At 49.3% G+C, this 21,107-nt stretch overlaps 2 protein-coding genes across 3 annotated transcripts in view; one reads left to right on the plus strand and one right to left on the minus strand.

Annotated features, from left to right (window-relative positions):
- Positions 1–21,107, plus strand: part of LOC122364365 (COMM domain-containing protein 4-like) — a 32,525-nt gene that overhangs the window by 8,639 nt on the left and 2,779 nt on the right. For both annotated transcript variants that reach the window (XM_043334668.1, XM_043334669.1), the window contains exons 3-7: positions 8,337–8,389; positions 9,163–9,234; positions 9,509–9,574; positions 10,189–10,228; positions 11,905–12,105. In XM_043334668.1, the coding sequence (XP_043190603.1) occupies positions 8,387–8,389; positions 9,163–9,234; positions 9,509–9,574; positions 10,189–10,228; positions 11,905–12,105 (382 nt within the window). In that variant the 5' untranslated portion in view covers positions 8,337–8,386. The remainder of the gene's footprint in view (positions 1–8,336; positions 8,390–9,162; positions 9,235–9,508; positions 9,575–10,188; positions 10,229–11,904; positions 12,106–21,107) is intronic.
- Positions 117–20,147, minus strand: LOC122364364. The gene is made up of 3 exons (XM_043334667.1): positions 20,099–20,147; positions 3,517–3,614; positions 117–1,462 (listed from the first exon to the last, which is right to left on the minus strand). The coding sequence occupies exons 2-3, from the start codon at positions 3,592–3,594 to the stop codon at positions 809–811; spliced, it is 732 nt and encodes a 243-aa protein (XP_043190602.1). The 5' UTR covers positions 3,595–3,614; positions 20,099–20,147; the 3' UTR covers positions 117–808.

Raw genomic sequence — 21,107 nt, forward strand, 5'->3', positions numbered from 1 at the left:
ATATATCCAACACTGACCAAGAAGCGTGTTTTTCTTTTTCATTACGTTTGAAGGTTTTTAGCGGACAGATGACGGAGGTATAAAACTCTGTTCTTTTGTCATAACACCACCTGCAATAATCATATTCCGCAATATTCATTGCTTTTATTGATATCTCAAAACATATACCTTGCACATAACACCCTACCGGACAAGGGAGCTGTTAGTAACTTTAGCCTATCACTCAACAGCCTACCACGGGACGAAGGGGTATCGTTATTGTCTTAATCACACTCATCGTGTAGGCGCGTCTGCGACCTAAAGGGAGCATCGGGAGCTTTGGGTTGCAATGATCTCCGCAATGCAGGCGACCTAAACCCCAAGTTATTTGAAATGTAGCATTACTGCATGCCAACTGTTGCGTCCAAATATTTCGTCGTGCGCGCGTTCACAGACCACTGTGCGGCTGCTTTTTGGCCTTCCGACGTGGACTGGGGACGTGGGCTCGACAGAACAGCGGGGCAGGGGTGTGGGGGCGGGTCACTGGGCCAGCCTCAACCACAGTGGCCCGCCAGAGAGCTTAACCTGTTCCACCTGAACTGTCTTGTGTTCGTTTTGTCCTTGGGATGCTCAGTATTCGCTAGAGTACCTGAAGCGTTACGAGAAACGGGTTGATATTAGACGTCGGGACTAGTATTTGCTTTTTTCTGACGTTTTTCGCCATGGTCTTGCTCGATTTGATCTTCGGCAGCGTCGTTTGATGTTCTGTTTGGCATTGACGTCTCCCCCGCTCCCACGCGCCTCTTCTGCCGTCCTCGCCCGCCGGATATCATTCGCTCCACCTTCCTCGGGTTGCGGTAGCGGACTCTCTGCGGACCCATCCCTGGTCGGGCCTGCTCAGGAGCTGTGTGGGCGAACGGCCCGTCTCATCTGGATCGCTGCGTCTGCCCCGCGTCGCCCAAAAGTCGGCGTTACCGTTGTCTTTCTTCCCTCGTGATGCCCAAAAGTCTCCGCCGCCTCCTTCGCCGCCTCCGCCTCCTCTTTTCTTGCCCCGTGACGCCCAGAACTCCTTCTTGCTGCGGTCGTCGCCGTCTGGCCCGTCTCTGTCGACTTTCGACGCGGCCGCCTCCCTCTGCGGCACGCCCTCTCTCGCCATGCGGCGGCTGCCGTTGCCGTTGTCGATGCGCGCCTCCCACTCTCGCTGCCTCTTGCGGGGCAGCCCGAAGAAACGGCGCGCCGTGGCCGAGGTCATACCGGCGGCCGGTGCTGGCAGCCAGCGGCGCACCGGCACGTCCCAGTAGTGGACGGGCACGGGCCGCTTCCCGCGCGCCGCCCAGAACACCACGTCCTGGCGTCGCCGGCGCTGCAGCAGCGGCAGCGAGCGCAGGTCGCCAGGGAGCGGGTCTGGAGGAGGTGCCCGCTCTAGAGGAGCGGTCACGGTCGAACCGACCGGGCCGGCGGCTGACCGCTGCACGGCGGTAACCTGGCGACAAAAGGAGGGGTTCCTAATATAAGAACGGGCATTGAACGTTGCGATTTCGAACAAAACGTCGGCATGGTTGAAAGGCTCGGTGTGTCAAAAGTGGCTGCTTTTGGAACAAGATGGTACACTTGCCAGGCCTCACTCAAGGTACTGTGCTACTTGCTAGTCACTTTCTTTCTAGTCTTTGGATGGTCCTGGAATGTGTTATAGAAAAGTGCGAAAGTGATCAGGTGAGTTATGCTTTAAGCACAAAACAGATATTTAACTCAAATATTTCTGTTTCTTGGTGGCGGCCAAACATTCACGTGGCCGAAGTGCATCGTTGGTTTTAAAATCATTTGAATTAAAATGTTTTGCGAGTAATAATTGCTAATTCCTGTTTGCTCGAAGGGCAGAATTCGATTACACTTCGTTGAATTGATAATTGCCATTGAAGTCGCTTAAAAGAATGTACGTTAGACATATTTTTAATCTTAGGATATTTAAAAAGCTGTAAGGGCCCTATTGATTTCGATTTATTTATTTTTATTTCGTATGTGTATATTTCACTACCCCGCAAATATTACAAGCAGTTGACTTCAGAGCAAAATACTTATTTTTCCTGCACTTTATTTTCAGCCATCAGTTTTCAATCGCTCAGCTTGAAATGAACATCGCTAATTGAGAAGCGAAAACTTTTCTCAGCATTGGCCACAAATCATGCATGCGGAGCGATTTGCATTCAGCGATCCGAGTATTCATGGATGCAGTTGAATGTGTCATTAGTGGGCTGGGCTGCAGGGGCGGGTGCTCACTCCGTATAACGACCCCGCAGGTGTGGGAGCCAGCGCCGCCAGAGACAGTGCGATGGCATGGTCGGAAGTATTTATATGAACTGTGGTCGGAATAGTCATCTGTCTAATTCTGCTTACAAGAGCGACGCCGTAGTACTCGTGCGCGATTATTGTGTACCGGTATTGTGGAAAGATCATTGGAACTTGTAAGTGAGGTTTGAATAGCTCAGGAGCGCGTGGATAGTTTTGCATAAAATCACTTAATTTCCGGTTGTTCAATAGGGCCGGTAATGTTTAATTGTAATGCTAAAACATAAAACTTCGTGATGAAATTGAAATGTTCTCTACACTCAATGCCTTTAGAGAATGATAATAATTGACTGACGTCTGATCGGTGGCGGACCGGCTTTTAGAAATCAGCTGGCAGTCTGACAGGTTATAGCGTTTTCTGCGGAACAGGCAGACGATGGAGCTTATGTCTCGACTGTCTTTGTAAATGTCACCTGTACAATTTCACCGCAAGTTGCAAGTGCTCGTGGGTGGCACACCGAGTAATTTATGTTATTTCAACTCCCAGGGGCGAAGGCCACTTGCCAGTCAGGGCACGGGCGCTGCGATTGCTCTTTTGAAAACTTACGCCTGACAGGACCAGTCAAAGTGGGTTTAGTGTCGGTTGCTGAAAAATTCACAATCTCCGCCGGATTTCGGTGATAAGAGAGCATCCGCCAAGTGTCGGCTCTAATGCTGTGTTCGAATGCTAATGGCAGTGTGGACCGAATGTGCTTTGTCCTGCGCTGTATTGTGAAAGACACCATCTAACCTTTCGCCACTGTTTCTTTGAAACACGGTCAACCGATATTGTTTATTTATCTTGCAGCTTTACACCTGATGTTAAAATACACATTTTTTAGATAGATGGGTACCTATGTACTTTGTAGTTTAGTGCTAATCTCGTGAACTGACGTCACGTGGTACGTGACAACACAAATAATCATGCAACTTTGAATCCCATAGATAATGCTTGATGGGTACCGACCTCGAACTGACTGCTGGCTAGCTGCGTCACCATGGCCGCAGAAAGGACAGCATATATTCAGCAGATTTCAAGCACATTTATGTGCTCAATGCACTGTAATTTCAGTGAATATACTGAAAGTCATTTATTGTTCATGTAGTTAAACAAGGAATGGACCAACTCTCACTCATATCTTTTTTTGTCGAGCTAAACCGTCGGCAGGCGTGTGGCCATTTGCCGTCCCGTCGCACCATGCGTTTGTTTACCTGTGCATCATCGGCCGAGCTGCTGCTGCCCAAGCTGATGCTGAACAGAATCACCTTCAGGCTCAGCTGAATCAGCATTGGCAACGGCGTCTGTTCACCTGGAACACAAACAGATCAACGGTGATATAGTGCCGGGCGCGGTACGACTGAAACAGGCGCAGCGAGCCTATCTGCTACTATGTACAATCACCTGCAAACTCCCGCCACAATCCATCCATTTTTGTATGTATGCACGTATGTATGTATGCATTTATGTATTTATATTGTATATGCATGTATATTTTCATTAACCTCTTCCGTGCGAACTCAGCTTTTTCAGAAGTTCGAGTCATATACAGCTAAGAGAGCTTAAAACTATACATGGAACTCAGTCATGACACATACAGGCTCCTCCCCAACTGGAACTTTCAGGTGATTAATTTCGCCCACTTTTATACATCATTCTGAGTCTGTTCTGAACTGCCCGCTCGAAAAGCTCTGCAACACAATCTTTGGCAGTGACAGTGTGCTCCAAGAGGTGGCGGCGCGCGGTAAGGTAGGTACGTTGGAGGGCGGCGAGTCTTACTCTGGGCAGTCTGCTCAGACCGGGCGAGGCGGGTGTCCCGTCTCAGAGTAAATAATCGGCGCATCACAATCGGGGTATCCGGATCATGAAACGCACGATATACACGAATACAGTCACGCTCCGAAACTTCATCCTCAATGTTCACCCAGTCAAGAGACCTGAGCACGGGAGACATGTGCTTGGTTCGTCGTGCGCTAGTGAATACACGGGCTGCGAAATGCAGCGGCTTTTGTATGCGCTTCAACTTGCATGCACTAGCCGAAACTGGCAGACAGTACAAGATGTGGCTGAATACGTGGGCTTGGATGATGGCCAGACGCGCTTCAGTAGTGAAGTGACGTGAGACGTCTAAACTGATCCAGAGAGGATGGGCGCAAATTGACCTTTGCAGTCGGCGCGCCCAAACACCCCGATAAACAAACAACGATACAGAGGGACGAGAATGCCTGTACATCGGCGAACTACCAGCGACACGTGGTTCTCCCATGTGAGGGATTCGTCAATGATGACACCTAATGCTTAAATGCTTTTTGATGGGGTAAATTATGCTTGATATATTACTTTGCTCTCGCAGCATATTTTTCTTCTTCTCTGCTTAGTAGTATTTGTTTCTCAGCCGGAACCAATTACGCCTTATTAGTGGACGGTTTCTCTTCCGCCTTTATGTTGTTGTTGTTGTTATTGCATGGCTAGTGCCGTCGACACTCGACAGTAAAGATAAAACACGAAGAGCAGGCACTGGATATACCGATCACTTTCCGTCCATGTTAGGACTGATCGCCTACACATCCAGACGTCAGTCGACTCGTTAGCTGTCTCAAACAGCGGACAGCGCAATGCACTAGTCCGCAGCACGGTACGTGTATTGCCTAAAATACATGCATTCAGTGATCACGTAGTTTTTTTTTCGTGTTTTACTTTTGCTACCGTTATACCTACAGACCCATCTTATCATGCGTACCCAAGGTACTTGTAGGCGTAGCCCTCCGGAATCACGCATTCAGGCAATGCCTTGGCACTGGCCGGTTTTGTTGAATATAGATGCGCTGATCCATGGTGTTCACTAATTCAATGAAGGGATACTAAGAAATAGACAGACACTCTGATGCTGCATTCTCATGATTTGCACGTTCTTCCTTCCTCGACTCTTGTAGCCGTGACGTTGCTTTAGTCGCTGTTGTTAAGCACAAACGATCAGTAGCGGCGGAACACCTTCAATTAAGGGGGGGCACTGCCCCCCCCGTTCCGCCGCCTATGCAAACGATTGCATGTAATTGCTATTTTCTTCCTGCAAAACGTAAATTCTTTGAATGAAAATATTGTATAATCGCAATATTAACCCTCGCCCATGTAGGGGGGGGGTTGGTGCAACCCCCCCCCCCTGAGGTTTTTCGGAAATAGTGCAAAAACGGCGGCGCGCAGCGCCGCCAAATTTTGGGTACCTTATGGGGCAAGCCTTGCGCATCTTTTGATAAAAAAAATTTGACCGGGTCATGTCAGGTCACGGAGTTATGACGTCACAAAGGGAACAGCCTCCGGCCGGATTTTCACAAACTGAGTGCCAACGCCCGAGGTTTCCTGCCGGTGGTACGGACATCGGTTGATGGATCGTGATGAAACTTCCCATGCATGTTGGGGCAAGTATTGGCTATCATATGGTATAAGAAACTTGACCGGGTCAGGTCAGGTCACGGAGCTATGACGTCACAAGAGGAACAGCGTCCGGTTCTATTTTTGAAAAGCGCCCGAACCACTATTTTGCTAATTCTTGTCACCTCAATGGGAATATGCAGCAATATTAGCTTCTATAGGGAGCAAATGGACCTCCCAAATCCAAAAATACAATCAGATTTCAAAAATTTAAATTTTGATTTTTCGAATTTCTGCCGCCGACTGTGACCTTGCCGACTTCCGGCGCTCCCAACGCGCCATTTTTAGAGCTAGGGAAACGAAATACATACCAAACGATAGAGAATTGATCAAGAAACACGATAGTGAAGGTTTCAAGTCGATATCTCCCACCGTTTTGCCGCAATCGCCGCGGAAAGTTGAAAAAAGTCTATTTTTCCGAAAATTTGACCTTTGACCGGTCAAAAGTAGGTCAAATGTTGACCTAGGACCAAAAAATATACCACCAATCGCGAGATCTCGGCGAGAGCAATCCGTTGGTCTTTTCCGCTAAGCTCTACGACGCTCCGTTTTCAAACGCCAAGGGGGGGGGGTCGCACCAACCCCCCCCCTGCATGGGCGAAGGTGGCAGATCGCCGTTTACGGGCGAGGGTTAAATTAAGGTTAGCCTCACCTCTCGGTAATCGGGCGGGACTCGCCGCCAGCCTGGATAAGGAAGGAGATCAAATAGGTACGCGGGCATAAAGGTCCTGGCTCTCGAGGATAACAAAGATTGATTTAATTAGGTGCATTTCAAGTGAAATGCTTTAAACTCGTTTGTGCAGTAATGATGGGAAAGGTTTGCTTCATTGATGCATGTAACATCTTCGAGGCTCTAGTTTTTTTTTTATAATTGTACTTCTCCGGTGTTTTCCGGCAATAAAGTGTGCTTGTGGTGCGGCGGAAGCTGGCTATGGTTTTAGGCCTTCCTGCGCCGCGCTGGCTTGCTGTGGTGTGACCCCTCCTTCGTATCGCCGTCGACAGCTCCGTAATGCTGCCGACTGCTCAGTGCTCAGTGTCCAGTGCTCACTTTACAATAGTACTGTCGAACGTAAATTGGCGAAAACTTCGGGCGCTGAGGTCTCTTGGCATGCAGTTGGGGAAGTGAAGTTTGCTGCTGACTAGAATGGGAAATGGAGACGGCACCGGCTCCAGGCAGATCAACACCACATGTTGCTCACCAAGACGGTTGTTGAGGCGTGGTAGGTAACATTCTTGAACGACGGGACCTTTAGAGGTGGATGTCATTCACAAGGGCTGTCACAAGAGTCACAAGAGGTCATGTGTTGTTGATTTTCGTGTTATACCTCACGAAAATCAACTTTCGTGTTATATGTTATACCTCGATATTGCAGCGCCACCCACAGCGCATGTTGTGCTTGGTGACCCGAGTGACCGGTGGACGGTGACCTCCTACCTGCCTCAGGCGCCCGGTGGGACCACTGCTGACATGCCGGCCGGCAGCGGCGGCACCGGACAGGCTCCACGGGAAAAGTCAGGCCGTGCAGGGCTCCAGTGCGCCGCGACTCCTCCTAACCCGCCTTATCAAACCTCGCCCGGGGCGACTGTCTTGCCCCCGGGCAGGGTCCGGCACAGGATCCATTTATCGTCACGTCCTCACTCCACCTAAAACTGGCTCCTGCCGCCGCCCCTGCCCCGAGTTGACCCACTAAAGGTCGCCGACCACACCGTCACCGCGACACTACCCCACCATCCGTCATCTCGTCACCAGCGTCCTGTGCACACCCCTGGCCACCTGTTGACCCTTGCTCACGCAGGCGGCCCGATGGCCACCTCATTGGCCGATTGTAATCTACCGGCACTGGGGCGGCGCGGCAGCCGGTTAGATCAGATTACCAGCGCCGTAATGCGGTTAGCGGTGCCTGCACAAACACACGCACGCAGCTAATGGTCGCCAATCGGTGCTAGAACTAATCTGGGTACGGCCGATTTAAAGGGTAATGGTGCCGTTCGGCTGGACAGGTGCCGGAGTGCGGTGGAGCTTCGCCAGCTGCCGACCAGCGTTTCGCTTTGCCTTGGAACCATACCGATTGGATGCTAAAGATTTGTTTCTGAATTGAGTTGAAATGAGCACGTATGCTATTCATAGTTATTTAGATAGGTATAGCCAGTGAGAAGTGCTGAAATGTATCGGTCTTGATGCTTGATGTCTGGCATTGGGTCTGATGCCATGGTAATCAATTTATTTAGTGTAGCAACTGATATTTTCTAACATTTCAGGCTGTTAGGTATGCACTTAGCCATATTTTCGAAGATCGGACGCTCCGGATGTTACGAGACTTACGATGTGCAGTTGCATCGCAGCGGCCATCCACATTACATTAGCCGATACATGATGATTTGCGTGCCGCTCATTCAGCTCTGATCCATCTCGATCGCCTTCCGTGAGCTCAACTCTGAGACCGATCCCTACTCTGCGGCGATGGCTCTGTATTTCTGCGCCACGCCGCTGGCGGTATGGGACGACTCGGATGATGGACGACGATATGGTATATTTACAGCGCCGAACGCGGCTGAGCTGGGTTTCCGTTCGACCGGCGGCGATTGACTGGTGCTCCGTTCGCAGGTTATCTCCGGGATCGGCCGCGCTGACCGCCGCTCCGCCAACGCGACGCAATGGTACGTGAACGGCGGCATTCTTCGAGAGCTTAACGGCGTTACACGCCTGGTGGCATCTCAATGTTTCACGCGCGCCAGGTCTGCTGAAGCCTGCCGCTTCAACGGAGGTGCTGGTGTGTTTAGTGAAACGAGTGAGCTGTGGTATAGAATGCCTTCGACTGCCGGAAAATGTGAATTTTGATAAGAGCTTTTGCTCGGCGACCATGCTGCTGCGCAGCATTGATGAACATGAACAATTGTCGATTTAAACGCCCATGCGTGATGGATTGCTACAGCGTTCTTTTTATGATTATTTGCAAGAGTGCCCGAGAAGCCGCTGAGATGCGTAGTTATTTGTAGCTGGTAGAGACACGAGTATATGCAGTTGCACTATTAATATCAATCCTTGTATGATTATATAAGGGTTTCGATGACTATGGCTATAGTTGTTACTACGCCGTGATAAGAACCCAATTGGTTCTGGTAATTGCTGCAATGCACATTTTCTTTCGTTATGCCGTTGTGCTGCAAACTTTGCAAATAAATTGAATTGGCACGCGTGGCATGCAAATTGAATTGGCACGCGTGTGGCTTGCTCGCCCATAGACCACTCTTATTTTGTTTTGTATTGTACTAAATTTCCTATCAATCAAGTATTTCGATGCATGTTGAGACATTTTTCATTCATATTGTCTGTCGTCGTTTTCTGAGGCGCGCTAAGCATCCATGCGTCGTGTGTGTAACTGAGCCCATTTTTTTCCAATTGAGAAGTTTCCATGTGCCGTGGTTCGCAGAGGTTCCAGTTTTGCGGCGAGCTGGACTGTCCGGACTGGGTACTGGCCGGTATCAACCTGCTCTCCAGAATGGTGAGACGACGACGACGCCTCATATAAACGCCAACGGTTCATTAGTTCACACTGCAACGGAGGTCACTATAGTCAGCGTTTGTTAAATGAATCACTTCTAAGTGTAAGCCTTTCCGGTACCTGTAGCTTAGGTCGCCTTATATGAAACTACTAGGCTGAATGAGGAAGCAGCGGAGGCGACAGCACCGTTTTCCATGACAACCCTGAGAGGCTGTAACGGATGACTGTCCGGGAAGTATGCGCCATGTTCTACATATTATTTACATTATTTCAGAGTTCCCTGAAGCTGAGGACGATGTGCTCCTTAGTGATGAAGAGTCTTCTCGGTGAAGAGCTTGATGTGAGTACGTATGTCTTTTTATTTCTTTTTTTTCAAGATAGGGGACGGAATGCCCACTGAAAGACAAAGTCGATACTCGATACATACTATCATTATATCATTCCTATATTTTTTACCATCATGCACGAATGGTAACGAATAACTGGAATGAAGTTATGTGATCACCTGATTCTTATTGTTTGAATATACCTATTGGTCAGACACTGTTAAAAGGGCTCGCAATTACGTGGGGTATGCGAATGTTGCTGGTATTGATATTTGCCTCGCTATTATGGCCATTTTTTCGGCAACTCTTGCAAAGTCTGGTCACAAAAAATGCGTATTTTGCGTAGCTGTTTCGGCCTTGGAACCAGACGGTTGACCAAGCTTTGAATTTGGAATTGAGAAACTGTCTAGAATATACAGGTGTGATGGTCAAATTTGCTCACTAAATTTCAAGCGGACTCATCCTTTCGTGTCTAGTCTACCTATACCAGGACAAACTGTGATAGTGGAAAAATTCAACTATACCTAACTACACATGATGTGAACACCCCCGACCCTCCCTTGGCCTTATCACTAACCGAACACCGCGTAGGCTGCTTAACCCAACTGTTTTTTTTCTTCTTTTTTAGATGGGCAAGGTCCAGAAGGTTTCGACGGATGCTAAGCTGAGTAAGTGTGTTCTATATAGAAGTATGTTTTATGCTTACGAGCATTCCTTTTACACCCACCAGATCGCACTTGCTGAAAGATGCAACGTAACAGTGAAGAACTGACAATGACCACGTTTCCATGGGCATCACTGATCCGGATAAGTAAAAATGGATTAGCTAATCCAGTATACCTAGTTAGACAATATATGAAAATGAAAATAAGGGATTAACCGATTATATAAGCCTAATCCACTTGGAATTATACCATGTAACGAATAGTTCGAGAAATAAAATACGATTTAAATTTGCTGATCCGGATCAGTGATGCCCATGGAAACGGGGTCAATGGACTTAACATGATATCTCTACCATTCACCCGCGCCCTGCTGGGGGAGGGGGCGTTTGAACACCAATCCCCCTGTGGTTTTTCGCACATGTCTAAAAAAACGGCGGCGCGGAGCGTTTTTGGAGCATCTTATCATACATACATCAATTCTACACATTTTGTGAAAATTTCAGACCAAGGTCACTAGGTCACTACAAGTGACCTCACCTTATAAAATTGCCTCAATGTCGCCATAGCTACACCGAGTAACCGATTGCTTTGAAACTTTCAGCGATTGATAAGAGCAAAAGTATGTACAAAATGTTTGTCTTGGAATTTTGATATTGGTGACCTAAGGTCAGGTCAATTTTGCGACATTATAAGTCAATGGGAGAAAATTGAAAGGCGCCTTTTTTGACGAAAGCGGTTATAAACACTCAAACACTGAAATAGAAGTAACTTAGGCACACTGAACATGAAAATGGTATCCGTGACCCCTTTGCATGCCCCTGAGGTTATCTCTGGTCACGAATAGTATCACTAGCAGTTTTTCGCGAATAACTTTTGATAGAGGCATGCTAGAGCGATGAAAACGCCTTAGATGTGTTCAGGTCGACGATACGGATCGACTGCTATGCAACATGACCCTTTCAGGTCAGGTCATAACCATGACCTGAGGTCAAATTTTCAAGTTGACATTTCACGGTTAAATTGTAGTTCATTCGATGCGTCTTGACGAGAGGAACACGATGCAGGTAAAAGCAAGGCTTGAGTCAAAAGTTAATGCAGAAAACTGTTTCCGAAAAAAAATCGGTTATTTTGGCAGTTTTTGCCCCCTGCAGGCAAAACCGTTGACGCTAGGTCAAATCTGAGAACAGTAATCAGAAAGAGCGTTCAGGGCTATCAAATGCGCTTTTCCGCGCTCTATTGGTTCCCGATTTATGCGTTGGCTTCTTGGAAATTGTCCACATTCGACCTGAACATCGGCGAAATTTTGCCTTCAATGACCTCTGGTGACCTGACCTTTGACCTGACCAAAAATGTTACCTAAGTATGTTCGCCATTATTTTTGGCGCTCCGAACGCCGCCTTCCGCGTAACGCTACGTGGCCCAGGAGCCTAGTTAGAAGGGGGGTGTTAAAACATCCCCCCAGCAGGGCGTGGAAATCCAGGACACCCAGCTGGGCGCGGGTTAATTGTGTGCGTAGTTTATCGGTAAAATTGCATGAAAAATTGTACATCAGCTAGCTGCTGGCATAATGCCTTCATAGCGATGTTCAGTTTATTCTGCCATTTGACCGTTTACTCTTTCCTCATTGAAACTTTGCGCCCGCCCCGCCGCCCTGACCCCCTGCCCCTCCCCCGGTACAGCGGAGCAGGAGCAGCGGGCGGCCGTGGCCGTGCTCCAGTACATCCTGGAGTCGGCCGTCCGCCACTCGGTGGCTACCGACCAACTGGACCAGGAGCTGCAGCAGCTCGGCCTGCCGCGCGAGCACACCGCCAGCCTGGGGCGCGTGCTCGACCAGCAGCGCCACCCTCTGCGGCGCACACTGCTGGAGCGCACCGTCAAAGGTGGGCCGCGCGGGATGGATGGGGTGCGACTGTTAGTAGGGGCGTTCCACGACAAATCGACAAATAAAAAATTAAATTTGCACCCTCATATTTTATTCTTCGTTGAAAACTGGTGTAAGGGGCTGTGATGGGCGGGGAAGCCAGCTGTGGCAAGGATTTTTTTCTTCGAACAACGGTTTCCGAGATATTGCCTCGGGCAATTCCTGGAGTTCGCGCTGCAGCCCTATGTTTGGCGGCCTATAACTCAGAAACTATTGGTTTTTTACGATAACAACTTTTTATGGTTCAACACACAATCAACCAACAAACATTTTGGCTATCTCGGATTTTCAATTTTTGAAAATTTTGATCACGTGACCTTTTGTCCTATTTTTCGAAGAGTGACCTTGATATTTTCCCCACTGAAAGTTGCAATTTTGTCTGATGACGATTAAAGCCTTATCAAGTGTCATTCATATGCGATGATAAAAAAGTGGTTATCGCCCTGCGTTGACCTCAGGTCAGGTCATTTTTATGACCTGTCCATTATTACGAGCGGGAGCGACAGCGAGATCTCGAGAATAAAGCAAGATAGCGACAAGCGGTAAACGGTAAAGGGTACACACGGATAAGGTCTATAATTTTTACTGAGGTCATTTTCAGGTCAGGTCAAAGATGACGTCACAGGAGCTAAAAGGAAGTCAAAATAGCGGCACTATACATATATATGAAGTTTTTCTCGAATAACTTTCAAGGTATCCCACCTAGGAACAAACTAATAGCACCATCGTGATCCTCTCGTCGATCCGCATCGAAACATATGTATTTTGACCTCGAAAGGTCGAAAGGTCAAAAGTTGACCCTAGGTCACGTGATCTACGGTCAACTTTTGACCTTTCGACCTTTCGAGGTCAACATACATATGTTTCGATGCGGATCGACGAGAGGATCACGATGGTGCTATTAGTTTGTTCCTAGGTGGGATACCTTGAAAGCTATTCGAGAAAAACTTCATATATAATGTAGTGCCGCTATTTTGACTTCCTTTTAGCTCCTGTGACGTCATCTTTGACCTGACCTGAAAATGACCTCAGTAAAAATTATAGACCTTATCCGTGTGTACCCTTTACCGTTTACCGCTTGTCGCTATCTTGCTTCATTCTCGAGATCTCGCTGTCGCTCCCGCTCGTAATAATGGACAGGTCATAAAAATGACCTGACCTGAGGTCAACGCAGGGCGATAACCACTTTTTGTATTATCGCATATGAATGACGATTGATAAGGCTTTAATCGTCATCAGACAAAATTGCAACTTTCAATGGGGAAAATATCAAGGTCACTCTTCGAAAAATAGGACAAAAGGTCACGTGATCAAAATTTTCAAAAATTGAAAATCCGAGATAGCCAAAATGTTTGTTGGTTGATTGTGAGTTGAACCATATCAAGTTTTTATCGTAAAAAACCAATAGTTTCTGAGTTATAGGCCGCCAAACATAGAGCTGCAGCGCGAACTCCGGGAATTGCCCGAGGCTATATCTCGGAAACCGTTGTTCGAAGAAAAAAATCCTTGCCACAGCTGGCTTCTCCGCCCATCACAACTCATTAGACCAATTTTAAGCAAAAAATAAAATATGAGGGTGCAGGGCACTTGTCGATTTGTCGTGGAACGCCCCAGTAGTGAATCTGGACTGGACTGGGGTGGGTGGGGTGAAACATGTGCTAGGATCAAAAGGCATCGTAAGCGTGGATCGTGTACCTGGGCTGAAAGGCCATCGTAAGTAGGTATGTCGTGTCTAGATAAAAGTAGCGTCCAGTGGGGCTGGGCGATGTGGGTTCTTTTAGACGAAAAAGCCTTAATTTGGGTATGTGGTATACGACTTACAGAACACCGCGCCGCATGAAAAACGCAGCGGTGTGCGCTGGTTCTCAGGTTTCGTCGTTTCTCGGTAGCTGATTGAGATGGGGGTCTGGTCCTCTAATAGCTCAGTCACACAGTAACGATAGGGACATGGCCCGGACAGGTACACTCAGTCTGCATATCCTGCTAAATGGGGCTTCTCGGTCCAGTGACGTACGTTCCGTGCCGCTTTTATGTCTGATGGATACTGATTTGGGAAAAGGTAGGAGACCATTAGCGTAATAAGTCATCACAGTCTTCCATGAATGCTGTTTATTGCTGCTTATTTGCCGCTTATCCGCGGTTACCAGCATCTGGAGTTGTTGGCTTTGACGATGGGCGATTTCCTTGATGTCAATTGTTAGTTTGCTTTTCATGTGATATTTATCGCGTCGAATCTTTAGGTCGCGCTCTGTCTCCTAGTGGGCGGGAATTTTAGGCAGAGAGACAGGATGGACTTTTCCCTGTACCTTGACCCTGTACCAGCGCCCACAGCTCCCTCTTGCCTCTCATTCTCCTACCTTTTCCTGTCAGTGTATTTCGTTACTACAGGTAATTGTCTCGCTCATTATTCTTCAGGGTGGCTTGCAGAAATCGGAGTCCATTTATGTGTCCTTACATATCATATGTCCTTAATTATCTTATGAGGAACCGTTCACATGTCAACCATAGTCACTGACGAAATCGGTGTGTGCGGTGACTGTTTGCGCAAATGAGGACGGGAGTAGGCAGTTTCCGCGAGATGTCAAAAGAAACACTCAAGCTTCTAAGCACGATCAGAGGTCTTTAGTGGTCTCTTCAGCATGCGCTTCTGGTCCGGTCGGTAGACCGCTGCAGCCAGCATAACGGCCAATAGATACTGGAACAGATTGTATCTATGCGGAAGGACGTCCAAAATGCTTGTCCACAAGATAGGTGACACGTGAGGCATGATGAGACAGACCTACCAGCTAAGACTGGCTCGCAACATCAGGAAGAGAATAGGAAGTGGCGCAACTCGCAAACCAGTAAAACGCCTTTTGGGCGAAGAACGAGCGAGCGAGATAGTGAGCCCTGCACGTGCGCAAGGGCGAGAGGGTACTTCCAACGGGCTTGTGCAAAGCACCCTTCTAACCGGTCGCTAACGGTGTGCCAAATTTGAACGCAATCGGCCCAGCCGTTCCTGAGATCTGGAAGCGGCATTCTGCACGTGCGCACGTGCAAGCGGGGTCCAAACTGACTTTTGCACGGCACACTACTAACTGGTCCCCAACCGTGTACCAAATTTGAGCGCAATCGGCCCAGCCGTTCTCGAGATCTGGAAGCGCCCCCTGCACGTGCGCACGTGCAGTAGCACCCCAACCTTAACACATGCAGATGAATTATCTGATGGAGACCTAACTGTGTACCGAGTTTCAATTCAATCGGCCCAACCGTTGTGCCGTTATTGAGGTTGCAATTTTGGGGGTTCTTAAAAAATGTCCAAATTTACCACGCGCCACGTGCGGTGGTTGGCAAGAACGCATGGTGGCCATCACACCACAGAACTTTTACGTCCAAGTGACATTCAGTAAAGAAGACCGCTTGTCAATCGGATGTCCCGTTCCTAAGATATTAGCTTTTGAAGAGCGTCCCCACGGCCGCTCATACTCAGGATTTTCCCTTAATTCAGTATGAACTCGCTCGCTCGCTGCGCTCGCTCGCTCGTAATTATATGTCTGCCTTTATCTCTAAGCATGAACAGTCGTTCGTCCGACGTCACTTTCCACTTTCGGTATTTTGTTACCGTAGCATAGCACATTCCAGAGCTCTCAAATAACCACGTCAAAATAACCTGATTGCGAATGCGTTGGTGGAGGAGGTGCTTTATTTACCTGTTCTTTACGTTTTACGTTATCGTTTTATTTACCTGTTCATAGGGTATTGTCATGATCTTGAGTCCTTTGGAGTTTTTTTTTTTTACAATAGGTAATGCCGTCAGTCATTTCCATTTTCCAGTGCGTCACGCCGTCCATCCACTAGTCGATAAGTGTACAGTGAAACAGACGGGCGTTACATAAGATCATGTAAGACCGAGGTTTAACCCTCGCCGGACCTATTGGTTTTCTACATATGTACATACTAGTGGTGTCAATCGGAACTTGAATCTTCAGAATTCCGATTTTGTCCAATGTCCAATTCGGAATTCGATTGGACAATGGCAGCAGGCTTTGGACAACTTTGGACAATCGCTTGCTACACCTCAACATTTTTAAAAAGTAGTGTTTAACATTTGTAGCGGGATTTCGCGGCGTTGCGGGGCTAACCGGGCGGTCGCTTCTCAGCAGGTGGGCTGGCTCGAGTGGGGGTGTTAAAATCGGCCTAGTGGGTGCGCTTCTACTCGTAAAAGCCCTTCTCGGTTCAGCCCCTCGCGAACTCGTCCCGACTCTGTCTTTGCATTCTCCGGGGCGATCAATCATCGGAAACACATAGGCCAGGGTTAGGGAATGGGAGATAATGATAAATGATAATCAATTACCCTCGATCATATTGGTATAGAAAATCAACTCTATTTAACAAAAAGTCCCACTCTCAAACAACAGCGCCTTTCCTAGCTGAGGGCTATCTCCCACCGGATATACACAACAATCATACTTCCACTCGTGCATCCCTTCTCACTTCTGTCATACGTCCAGTTATACCTCATAATTATCAGAGTTAGCCGTCTCCGATCCCTCCCTCTTTGCCTAACTTCCCCCGGTGGTGCTAAGGCGTGCGCAAGTCATTATTGAGTCATTGGCCTTAAATTTCATTAACCGTTATCCCTTCATAACCACAATGCTCCGTACATCAGACAAACGCTTCATAATGCTCACGCTACACGAATAGAATATACGAACCACCACAGATTTCGGCACTCCGCCCTTGAATTACGCGACTTATAGCGGGTCCAAGACCATGCCGAACTACCTACACACAAATAATAAACACACACGCACGCAGGTTGTTGAGCGAACAATGGACTTACAGCATGGGCCGGTAAACCTTTGCAACAACGTACGCAGCCCTTGTCTTACTGCCACTCACGCGTGGACCTACCTTCTGCTGCCAGTGGTCAGTCAGCATCTCTAACACACTCCAGCCCACGGTTCCGGAGCTAGAGCTCGCAGGGCACTCAGTAGCCCGGGCTTTCCGCGGCGGACGTATCTAAAATTTGAAAGCCGGGTTGGGTAACTAAAGTCCGTCCGTGATACTAATGACCGCATCTCGCACCAGCCATAGTTCAGGGTTTCCGGGCCAACCCGGCGACCTAAAAAAAGGTTAGCTCTCGTCGGCTAACTACAAAGACGACACACGTCTTCCACGCACGCAGGTCCACTCGGGGATATCCTGCACTCAACACACATCGTCGACTACCAGCACATAGGCGTCCAAAGCCCTATCTATCCGTGGCTGGTAGTTAAGCTGTCGTCACAGACCTATTCGAAAGGACCAGAGCATGGCCGGAGCTACTCGACTGACTGCGGGTGGCCAGCACCGTCTGACTGCGATCACCCGACTCGAATGCTCGGTATCTAATGTTCACCCCCGTCTTGCGGCATTATACGTTCCTTCGCGGGGCATTACTCTTCCGGCGGCATACGATTCCCTCGCTAAGACGCCCGGGGTCCTAACCACCTCCGAAACTATCTATGTCGCTCTTCAAATGACGTCCCGCGCCGACCACTTGAGGGACCGATAGCGGGCCTACCTATCTTTTTGAAACCGGGCTGGGTAACTAAGGTCCATCCGTGATACTGATGACCGCATCTCGCTCCAGTCATAGTTCAGGGCTTCCGGGCCAGCCCGGCAGCCTAAAATCTGCCCAGCCTCCGAAGCTGTTAATCCGAGACGGAACACCGTCATCTCGCGGCGGCCCACCCGCCGATACACATCCCAGGCGACGGCCCACGTGACCTTAATTATCACCCAGGCCTACCCTGGGCCGGAACAATCGGGCCACTGGTCCCGTGTCCCGCTAGCCAGAGGTTAGACAGACTACAGCCCGTCGTCCCCTCCGAGCCAGGACACGAGGCTGACCGGGTAACATTTCTTGAAACCCTCCTCGGCGGTCTGTGCCCGACTCGCCTTCATCCTCACGTTTAATTTCGCGACTTATTGCACGCATCCAGGGCTTACTCAATCGAGGCCTTATATCTAGTGGGGTCTGTCCGAGTTTAGCGCCATTCGGGAAACCCGATTTTTCTATTTGTACAGTCCGCGTCTCTACTCGCGTCTCATCTCCCTCCTAACCCATGGCCGCGTCGGTGGATTCTCCACGCACAGGGGCGTGACGTGCATCATCTATCTCCCCGGTTCCATCCTTTGCAGTGTCCATGTAGAATAAAATTACATATATTTCGTGTGCAACAAGGTCTAGTGTGTTGCTTGTGTGCGGACCGTTGGTAAATTGATTAGTGGAGTGCCAGGAAATCCGCTGGCGAGGGCATTTGGGAGTCAACCGGAGGAGCTCCAGTATCGGTTGGGCTAGGGAGGTCCTGTATGTGTTGTGTATAATCGCTATCGTTTGGACCGTGGGATAATTCGGGGAGGATGGAGTGCCAGGAAATCCACTGGCAAGGGCACTTAGGAGTCAACCGGAGAAGCTCCAGTATCGGTTAGGTCAGGGAGGTCCTGTGTGTATTGTGTGTAATCGCTATTATTTGGACCGTGGGATAATTTGGGGAGGATGGAGTGCCAGGAAATCCACTGGCAAGGGCACTTAGGAGTCAACCGGAGAAGCTCCAGTATCGGCTAGGCTAGGGAGGTCCGGTGTGTGTTGTGTGTAATCGCTATTGTTGGACCGTGGGATAATTTGGGGAGGATGGAGTGCCAGGAAATCCACTGGCAAGGGCACTTAGGAGTCAACCGGAGAAGCTCCAGTATCGGTTAGGCTAGGGAGGTCCTGTGTATGTTGTGTGTAATCGCTATTGTTTGGACCGTGGGATAATTTGGGGAGGATGGAGTGCCAGGAAATCCACTGGCAAGGGCACTTAGGAGTCAACCGGAGAAGCTCCAGTATCGGTTAGGCTAGGGAGGTCGTGTGTGTGTTGTGTGTAATCGCTATTGTTTGGACCGTGGGATAATTTGGGGAGGATGGAGTGCCAGGAAATCCACTGGCAAGGGCACTTAGGAGTCAACCGGAGAAGCTCCAGTATCGGTTAGGTCAGGGAGGTCCTGTGTGTATTGTGTGTAATCGCTATTGTTTGGACTGTGGGATAATTTGGGGAGGATGGAGTGCCAGGAAATCCACTGGCAAGGGCACTTAGGAGTCAACCGGAGAAGCTCCAGTATCGGTTAGGCTAGGGAGGTCCTGTGTATGTTGTGTGTAATCGCTATTGTTTGGACCGTGGGATAATTTGGGGAGGATGGAGTGCCAGGAAATCCACTGGCAAGGGCACTTAGGAGTCAACCGGAGAAGCTCCAGTATCGGCTAGGCTAGGGAGGTCCTGTGTGTGTTCTGTGCTCCCCGTATAATCCCTGTGTGCACTGTGTAAAATCAAACAGATAAAGAAAACTGATCGTTGTAAATTGCTCTGGCCAGACACCTTGGAAATGACCTCTTTCCCGACTGTGGGTTGGCATATGGCCTTTTATGCTCCATCCTCCGATCCCTGCCCTTCAGCACTATACTCACACTCGTATTTCAATATTTACAAGTCCCATTTATTTACATACTCCGACGCAACACCTTAAATTCCCTTACACGTCAAATTTAAAAGAAACATTCTGGGCCCAGGCCGCCCATCAACTGAGCCCCACAAGCCGCGCGGTGCGGTACACAGTCGCCCGTCCCTTTCCAGACTCCCCACGGTGTATAATCCCCTCCGTCCGCCTTAATCACCACGGGGCGCCGGACGAGGGTCCACGTCGGCACGCGTCTCGCGCCACGCGCACAGTTACATAGTTTACCGAAATCGAATTGTGAACTTAAGCTACCTAGACTGAAAGTCCCAAGAATAAATTTAACTACCTAAACTGAATGGCCTAAAACATTGCAGACGACACCTAAAAAGGGGAATATAATGTGGCTCACATAGCAGTAACGAGGGGGGGGGGGGGTTACTTCAAGGATTTTAGGGACTAGGTGCGCACCCGTGTTCACCGCGTGACCTTACTTGAGATGGAGTCGCTGACATGATGGTCGTGTCCGTCCAGCACCCGGCCCGGCGGCCAGAGCCGCCGCCGGCGCCGTGATGCCAGCCGCTGGTGTCTCGTGGGCTGTCCGCGATGTCAGACGAGAGACGTGGGCCGAGAGTGCCACCGGCGCGGGATGCGTCGTCCGAGAGAGCGAGGACCAGAGCGCGTTCCAGTTCCGTTTCATCAACTTATACTTTTGATGACGTCATACTTCAGAGGGCCGGGCAGCATCTCCTTGTCCAATCTTCGTCCTCCATTCTCAGAAAGTGCGTTTGGCTCCGCCTTCAAACGTTCGTGATTTGCTGAAGTTCGGCACCCCCGGCCATGCAGTCGCACCCTTTCACGTGGCGATCGGGTGGAATTCGCCGCCGGCGCTCACGGCGCCTGAGGTGCCAGGTGGCGGGCCTGGCCCTCCGCTCCCCCTTGTTTTGAAGTCAGCTCCGGCCAGATGTCCTATATTTTGTCGTTGGCGACCGAGTTCCATTTCATCCTGTTTTCGTACAAACCGGGTCGGTCCCCGCTCCCCTTTCTTGTTTTGGTTCAAATCAGGGCCGGTCTGCACTCCCCTCTCCTTGTTCTCTGGCGGGGTGCCGAGCGTGGGACAGAGTCTTGTTTTCCAAAGGCTAAACTGATTAATGGCTCGAGGCTGGCAGAATGGCGCGTTTCGGTATGCTATTTGTTGGCTTCAGATCCGGGTTCTCATGAAGTGGGGTGGTCATCTATAGAGGACCCCTGTTTGTCAGAGCCTACTGCGCCGTCTGTGTGGACGGCAGCTGGGACGGAGAGAGGGTATCACAGCCGATTTAGCCGGCTGACCGTGTCTGTGCGGCGCTCGCAGATGGCCGTGTTTCAGCTTGTGGCACAGCTTGCAGTTCAGCATGAAAGATGAAAAAAAATGTAACGCATCTGCGTTACACATTTATTGGCCATTAGAAAGCTCAGCTTTCGATATGATTAACAATTTTGAGCTTGTAACGGTATATGAAA

Source organism: Amphibalanus amphitrite, unplaced genomic scaffold, assembly GCF_019059575.1.
Source record: "Amphibalanus amphitrite isolate SeventyFive unplaced genomic scaffold, NRLGWU_Aamphi_draft 000671F_arrow, whole genome shotgun sequence".
In the NCBI taxonomy this organism is placed as follows: Eukaryota; Metazoa; Arthropoda; class Thecostraca; order Balanomorpha; family Balanidae; genus Amphibalanus; species Amphibalanus amphitrite.